At 34.8% G+C, this 8,772-nt stretch overlaps 1 protein-coding gene across 1 annotated transcript in view; it reads left to right on the forward strand.

Moving 5' to 3' along the window:
• The window catches only part of TXNDC16 (thioredoxin domain containing 16), an 83,904-nt gene extending 76,780 nt beyond the window's left edge, over positions 1-7,124 (forward strand). Inside the window, exons 20-21 of the mRNA XM_084877660.1 lie at positions 1,120-1,310; positions 5,814-7,124. Of these exons, the coding sequence (XP_084733786.1) occupies positions 1,120-1,310; positions 5,814-6,001 (379 nt within the window). The 3' untranslated portion in view covers positions 6,002-7,124. The remainder of the gene's footprint in view (positions 1-1,119; positions 1,311-5,813) is intronic.
• The last annotated feature ends 1,648 nt before the right edge of the window (positions 7,125-8,772 follow it).

Consider the following 8,772-nt stretch of genomic DNA (forward strand, 5'->3'; position numbering starts at 1 on the left):
TTGCATTTTCCTGGTGACTTGTGATGCTGAGCATCTTTTCATATACCTTTTGGCCTTTGTATGTTTCTTTGCAAAAATGTTTAATCAATTCTTCTGCCCATTTTAAAATCGGATTTTTTTTTGTCATTGTTGAGTTTTATGAGTTCTTCAGTTATTTTGGATCCTTTGTCAGATATGATTTGCCATTATTTTCTCCTCTTCTGAAAGTTGCCATTTCATTTTGTTAATTTCCTTTGCTGTGCAGAAGCTTTGTAGATCCACTTGTTTATTTTTGCTTTTGTCATACAATGAATTTTTAAAAGTAGTAATTTTTTTGATTTTTAAAAGTAATGTCCCTTGAGCAAATACAGAAAAATAAACTGGTATTTTGGCATTTTCCTTCAGTTTCTGTTTTTATACTTCTTTATTTTTGAAATGCAGCCTAAATGTTACAGAAAATTTTCAGTGTATTCACAAACAGTATTTTCTGGTATGTGTTCTAAATGTATTAGCTTTGTTACATTAAGTACCTATATATTTCATATATATACACGCTGTTCTTCAAATTCATCATATGAAAGACATTTTATTTTTGACTTATTTGAAAATTACAAGAATGGGACAGTATACATTTTTTTTTTTGCTGTTGAAGAGTTCTCAAACAGTACAACCAACTGCATGAGACAGAATTTTTAGGTACTTAACTTGTAAGTATCTCAGGTACTTAACTTATAAAACTGTATTTTCCATAATGTGGAATGTGCTGTATTAAGAAAACTAGGTATCTTAAACTATGGTTTCCTTCTGTGAACATAATTTTTAAAAAATTTTAGTTTGAAATTAATATTTTCTCCTTGTTCCCCCAAGACAATTTTATCTGGAAAAAGAAGTATATATTTTAAGTATTTTGTTATTTTGTAGTTTATAACCATTTAATTTTTGAACTGATATGTAATCAGATACTTGGCTAAATTTGGAAGGGATCTATTGATGATAAGCTGGAATTGTTAAGCCTTTTCATAAAATAAACTTACTGGCTTGAAACTATATTTAAAGGTTGTCGTTCTACCAACTATTATTTTCATTGTTTTGTTATAGAAATAAATACTAATTAGCATGTTCAATTGCTCTCTTTTGTAGAAAGAACACTCCTGTGGGGAGAGGAATCTTGCAGGCGTATTTTGAAGTTCTGCCTCCCCTTCCTATTCTTGTTGTGGTGAATCTGCATTCAGGTGGCCAAGTATTTGCATTTCCTTCAGACCAGGCTATAACTGAGCAAAACCTTTTGTTGTGGCTTAAGAAATTAGAAGCCGGCCTAGAAAGTCATATCAGTAAGTTTTCTCTTTTGTTTAATACACACCATTATGTATTTTGTTTCATAGATTTTTAAAACTTGAACTAGGATTAGTTGAATTGTAAATGTTTATAAGTATCATAAATATTAATTTGCTGATAGCATGGGACAGTCTCCCATGTGATAGGTATTATTACTCATAGAAAATAAATGTATTAAATTTAAAAGCTAACGCTTATGGAATGCTTACAAGGTGTCTAGCACAATGCTGAGTTGTTCACATGCATTATCTCATTTAATTCTCACAGAGTCATATAAAGTAGTAGTGTCAATAGAAAAGTTAAGTAACTAGTTAAAAGTCATATAATTAACTAGTAAATGAGGAAGCTTGGATTCCAACCTGGATCTTTTTTATTCCAGAGCCAGCGTTTTGAACCATATGAAAATAGTTCTTGGATTAGGATTTATGATACTGGATTTATGATATGTTATAAATCAGTTTCTACTTTTCTAAAACGTGAATTTATACTTGTGGTATAGGTTAGTGGTCGGCAAACTCACTTGTCAACAGAGCCAAATATCAATAATACAACGATTGAAATTTCTTTTCAGAGCCAAATTTTTTAAACTTAAACTTCTTCTAATGCCACTTCTTCAAAATAGACTCGCCCAGGCTGTGGCATTTTGTGGAAGAGCCACACTCAAAGGGCCAAAGAGCCGCATGTGGCTTGCAAGCTGCAATTTACCAACCATGGGTATCGGTGCATATGTTAATTTACATATAATTATGGCAACAATAGGTCTATTGCTATAATTTAAGTAAGAATATGTAATAACCTAGATCCTTAGTATATTGAAGAAATAGTGTGAAATTTGATATAATTAAAAGTCTCCTGAGGTGCTATTCAAGTATTTTGTTACTGGGTATCAGATAAACTATCTTACCTAATAAAAGAGAAATAAGCAAATTAACCATCACTCTGCTACGCCCACAGCCAATCAGAGTGAGTATTCAAATTAACCCAATAAAGATGGAGGTTAATTTGCATATGCAGGCACTGAGTGGAGTGAAGCCTGCTATAAGGGGAAGGGGGGTGGTGAAGGGAGATACTGGAGTGGTGCTCCAGACAGAAGTGAGTACTTGCCGGCTAAGGGTGGCCCGGGAGCGAGGAGATGCTGGCTCCTGGGCGGCCGGGGAGCAGGGACGTGCAGGCTCCCAGGCGGCTGGGAGTGTAGCCAGGGAAAGGAAGGCCTATTCTTGCACGAATATCGTGCAACAGGCCTCTAGTATAATAATATTTTGACACTGTTCCATGATAGAATTCTGAAGTAAGGTGTGTGTCTGTGTAGGTGAATATATGTATATAAACACACACAAAGTTCTGGTGTACAAACTGCATTTAGTGTGATATTATCTCTTAACTGGCATGCATCGTGCGAGTATACCATTATGCATATTTGTGTATATTTAATTAGGTACTTGAATTTATTTTAAGCATTAGTCATTGTAGCACACCTGTTCTTCCCAGGTGGTCTCCTTCATTTCTGTTGAATTAGGCAGTTATGTGTATGTCGCCTGTAGATGGCATTTTTTAATTGAAACTAGAGGCCTGATGCATGAAATTCGTGTAAGGGGCTTGGTCCTTGCAGTCCTGGCTGCCTTGCAGCCCCGCCCACTGGTCATTTTGGAAGGTTGTTCCAGAAGGTGGTTCCACCGTCTGGTCTAATTAGCATATTAGCTCTTTATTATATAGGATATAACTCACAAACCATAAAATTCCTCCTTTGAAAACCTATAGTTCAGTGGTATTTAGTATATTCACAAGGCTGTACAACTATTACTTCTGTTGAATTCGATATCGTTGTCATAGCCCTAAAAAAAATCCTATACCCATAAGCAATCACTCCCCATTCTTCCCTCCTCCCACCCCCGACTACCACTAATTTGTCTTTATAGATTTTCCTATTCTGGAAGTTTCATACAAATGGAATAACTTAACATAAAACTTTAAGGATCACTCATGTTATGGCATGAGTCAATAGTTAATTTCTCTTTATGGATGAGTAATATTCCGTTGTCCTGACTGGGAATCAAACTAGGAATCTTTTGGTGCACAAGACAATGCTCAACCAACTGAGCCGCTCCAGCCGGGCATTCCATTGCAATTTGGATGAATGCCTTTTCCACTCACTCTTTGAGGGGTTTCCATGATTTCTTTCTGTCACTGTTCCTATTCTTGAGTTATTCCTGCAGCAGGAAAGAAGTACTTGTCTGTATGGGGCTCTGTCTTCTGTGCTGGCAGGGCCTGATCTCCACTCTGTGAGAGAGGGATTTGAGATGGGGGTCTTGCCTAACTCTTGTAAAGATGCCTGGTATGTACTAATAGATGCTAGCTATTGTTATCACTACTAGTTTGATAATAATGTATCTATTACCCATACATAATGAGAGTACAGTTTTATTTGCAGTTGATTTTAAAACTACATTAAGACCTTTGTAGTATTCCCTCAGCAAATAACTAGCAGAATTGTGATACCTGGTTTTAGGTATTTTGTCTTCATCTCAGACCACTAGGCTGCAGTGTTTACTTTTTAAAATCCTGCTAAAAAAATAAAAAATAAATACTGCTAAATATGTGCTATGCTTTAAGTTAAACTTTTCTTAAAGACACTTTAATGTCTTTAGTAAAGATACTTTATTTGCATCTGGCAAACTACTAATAGTTATTGTTATCTCCTATTCATTACATTCAAGAAACTATTACTACATGTGTTTGTCACTTTTGTATCTGCTAACCTAGCAACAATAATTTGAAATTACAGGGATAGCTTACATTTAATACCCTGCTGATGTTCCAGGTACTAGGATTTTATATAATTAAGTCCTATTGAACCAATTATATAACAATGAGTATAAATACACTTTATATGTGCAGATTTTTGTTTGAACTTTAGTCCACTTTAGGAAATTAGAATTTAAATGAATTTCTTAAGTTTTAAAATATATTTATTTGATTTATGAGAGATGCTTAAGTTTATATTTTATGGACATTCATTACTTTTTTCACATTGCTAATTTTTTTATTCTTTCACTGAAATTTATGTTTAAAAGGTTTACTTGGCATATTTCCTTATATAATTCATTTCTCAAAATAGTATTTTAAACGGACCACTAACTTCTAAAATTGTTTTGTAGGATCTATGTACTAAATGGAGAAAAGTTAGCTAATTAATCTCATATATATCTTATCATATATATTATCATGATATCAAGCTCAAATCAGTTTTCCTCTTCTAGTGACCAATGCTTTAAAAGGAAGGATACTTGACTTGGGTGGTAAATACACAATACAATATACATGTGATGTATTATAGAATTGTATACCTGAAATTTGTATAATTTTATTAACCAATATCACCCCAATAAATTCAATTTAAAAATGATGCTTAAAATTCACTATAAGAAGCCCATCTAAGAATTAATTCAATCCATCTGTAGTATAGTTGATTCCAAAACAACTTTTAATTATCACTATCTATAATTATTTTTATAAAATGAAGTATGTACAAAGGATGTTAAAAGCTTCAAAAGAGGAAAATGCTTTAAAATGTTAGGAAATCCTCGTCTAAGATAAGAAGTAAATATGTATGTGCCAAAAATTTATTTTTGAATCATTCATAAGAAACATTTTCAGTTCTTTGGGATAAAGGCAGCGGAGGGCAGGAAACCTTTTTATTTTAACTTGTACCTATTGATGTGGTAATCTCATAAACATATTATTGTTTTCTAAAACTTCAACAGGATTAGCTGGCAGGGAGATTATGGATCTTTTGTTTTTAATATATTTTATTGATTTTTTACAGAGAGGAAGGGAGAGGGATAGAGAGCTAGAAACATCGATGAAAGAGAAACATCATTCAGCTGCCTCTTGCACACCCTCTACTGGGGATGTGCCCGCAACCAAGGTACATGCCCTTGACCGGAATCGAACCTGGGACCTTTCAGTCTGCAGGCCGATGCTCTATCCATTGAGCCAAACCGGTTTCGGTGGATCTTTTGTTTTCTTCCTAACTTTATTTACAATATGATAGTGTACAAATATAAACAATAAAAATAGCTACTAGTGAGGAATGTATCAAGTTTCTTAAATAATGTAGTAAAATAAATAGTTTTGCTTAGGTAAGTAAAAGTGATAAAGTTTTCACTTCTACAAATATATTTTAAAAAATAAAACATTTTCTTGCCCTAACTGGTTTGGCTCAGTGGCTAGAGCGTCAGCCTGCAGTCTGAAAAGTCCCAGGTTTGATTCTAGTGAAGGCATGTGCCCGGGGTTGTAGGCTCGACTCCCAATAAGGGGTGTGCAAGAGGCAGCAGATTAATGATTCTCTCTCATCATTGATGTTTCTATCTCTCCCTGTTCTTTCCTCTCTGAAATCAATAAAAATATATTTTAAAAAACACCCACCATTTTTTAGTATATTTATGTGATGATTTTTTTTATCTGTTCATCGTTAACCCTTGATTATATATTTTTTCCAGCAATTTTATCTGCTCAGGAATGGAAACCTCCTCTTCCTGCTTACGATTTTCTACGTATGATGGACGCTGCAGAATCTCAACATCCCACTAGGAAAGGACCTGAGGGTATGAAAGAAACTGACATTCAGGAGAATGATAAACAACCTGAAGATAAATCAGCAGCAAGAAACGAACGGATTGAATTATAGAGAATAAAGCAATGGAATAGAAGTAATGTGTTTAAAGCAGAAAAACCAGTTAGGCATGATAAGAGTTATGATGTTCAAAAGTGAGCTGATTCAATAGGGCTGTGGAAAGCTTTCCAAGATCTATTTGGCTTACTTAATAGACTTAAGAATTTATTTCATTAAAAAATAATACTAAATTATTTCAAATTTCTATAATATGAGCCATATGTAATTTAGAATTTTCTAGTAGCCACATTAAAGAAAGTAAAAGCAAGCAGGTGAAATTATTTTTAATAATATATTTCATGAGCGAGTATACCCGAAATAGTTCATTTATCGTAAAAAATGAGATATTTTACATTCTTTTTTTCCCCCCCCATATCAAGTGCATATTGTGTGCTTAATGCACAGCTCACTTTAGAGTAGCCACATTTCAGGTGCTCAGTAGCAACATGTGGCTGCTAACTACTGTATCAGATAGCTCTGCTCTAGACAAAAACTGGTATAATTAATTTAACTTAGTTCTAACCTAATGTATTTTGAACTAAAACATAAATGTAACTCTAGTTTAACCACAGTTGACTCAACAGTGGGATCATACAGCTGGCAGTTGTATCTGTTTTGTTCTCATGTTGTTAAAACTATAGTCCTTAACCAAGGAGCACTTTTGCCCCCAGGGGACTTTTGGCAATGCCAGGAGTTATTTTTGATTAAGGGTGTTACTGGCATCTAGTGGGCAGAGGCCAGGGATGCTGCTAAACACCCTATAATGCATTGGGCAGCCTCCCACAACAAAGAATTATCCTACACAAATGTCAATAGTGCCAAGATTAAGTAACCCTGTGTAAAACTAACCATAGCAGAGTGAGCTCCCTGAATTTTTTGGTTCTACTCAGTTACTGTGTTTGAGAAAATCTTGAATATTAGCTGGTCTTATCATGATAATTACTGGACACAACCTTATCTTTTAAATTCTGTTTATAATATTTTAAGAAATATTATAACCCTAAAAAGGACTCAGAGTGAGATATATATCATAATATAATATATGTTGTATTAGGTTTATTATATATTCTATATATAGAGGCATATTATAAATAGAATATATGACAATTCTTATATAATAATATAATTCTCATATATAGAACATCTGTAAAAGAGAATCTTTTGTTTTTTAACTTTTTTAAATTAAACTTTTTATTATTGATAATATTACAGATATCTCTCCTTTTCCTCCCCTTTACCCCCATTCTCCCAGCCTCTGCCCATCCATGTCTTCACTACCCTATTGTCCATATACATGGACTATGCCTATCTACATAATAAAAGAGTAACATACTAATTTACCATACCTTTGTGATGCCCACCAGCCAATCAGGAGTGGTATGCAAATTAACCTAACAAAGATGGTGGGTTGATTTGCATATTGCAGGCGCTGAGTGGCCCACACCACCCCAGCTGCTCTGGGCCTCTGGGCAGCATGGGAAGGTGGAAAGGTGACTCTGGTCAGAGCGAAGGTGGTGCCGACAGCCAGGGGAAGGAAGGCCCATTCTTGTACGAATCTTTGTGCATCGAGCCTCAAGTAATTTATAAGTTCTTTGGTTATTCTCACCCTCCCAGCCCCACATCAAGGAATGTCAGTCTGCTCCATGCCTCCATGCTTCGGGTCTTATTTTGTTGGTCAATTCATTCTGCTTATTAGATTCCACAAATAAGTGAGATAGTGTTATATTTGTTTTTCTCAGATTGGCTTATTCACTTATAATATTTTCCAGGTCCTTCCATGCTATTCCAAAGGGTAAGAGATCCCTCTTTTTACAGTGCATAGTATTCTGTTATGTAAATGTCCCACAGTTTTGTTTTTTTAAAAATGCATTTATCTTCTGATGGGCACTTGGGCTGTTTCCAAATCTTAGCTATTGTAAATAGTGCTGCTATGAACATAGGGGTGCATATTTTTTTTCTGATTGGAATTTTGGGGTTTTTAGGATATAGTCACAGAAGTGGAATTGATGGGTTGATCTGTCTTAATCTTCTTTTATTTCTACAAGTTGTAAGTGCTAAATTTCAGATTAAATAGGAATTAACATTCTGTCATTCTCAAAAAAAAAAAAAAGAGGCTTCCTCCTCTGAACCCTGTGTGAAATCTATCCTTGTAAGCTCTGGACAAATCAAGTGGTCTCCCTAGGCCATTGGACCTCTGAGAGGGTGAGATTAACCAAAAAAATAATTTTTCATTCCAACAGCACTTGGTGGGCTTATCCGTTTGTAGCAGTAATTCACCTCATTTTTGCTCTGTGCATTTTTTGAGACATTTGTTGAGACCATCCTATTTGGTACTCCACTGTGTTTATTACTGTACTACCTACTTGGTATATCTTTGCTTGAAATTTTCTCCACATATGGTTTACCTGGCACAAATGACTTTCATAACTGGAATTTTTAAAAAATCACAAACAGCTCAATTTCAATAAATGTATAAATCTCATTGTAATAGGTCATTTGCTACTCTCAGTACCTCCTCCTTAATTTTTATCCTATAGCATGTAATGTGTATTATTTCAGTTAATTCTCTCTCTTCACTTGAGGTTATTTTCCCCATTGATTTTTAGAGAGAGTAGAAGGGAAGGGGAGAGACAGACAGAGAGAGAGAAACATCAATGTGAGAGAGACATGTCTATTGGTTGCCTCCCGCACACACCTTGACTGGGGCTAAGGATTGAGCCTTCAACCAAGGTATGTGTCTTTGACTGGAATCAAGACCTTGACTCTTCACTCCGTGGGCTGATGCT

This window comes from Pipistrellus hanaki (assembly GCF_964339955.1).
Source record: "Pipistrellus hanaki genome assembly, chromosome: 1".
In the NCBI taxonomy this organism is placed as follows: domain Eukaryota; kingdom Metazoa; phylum Chordata; class Mammalia; order Chiroptera; family Vespertilionidae; genus Pipistrellus; species Pipistrellus hanaki.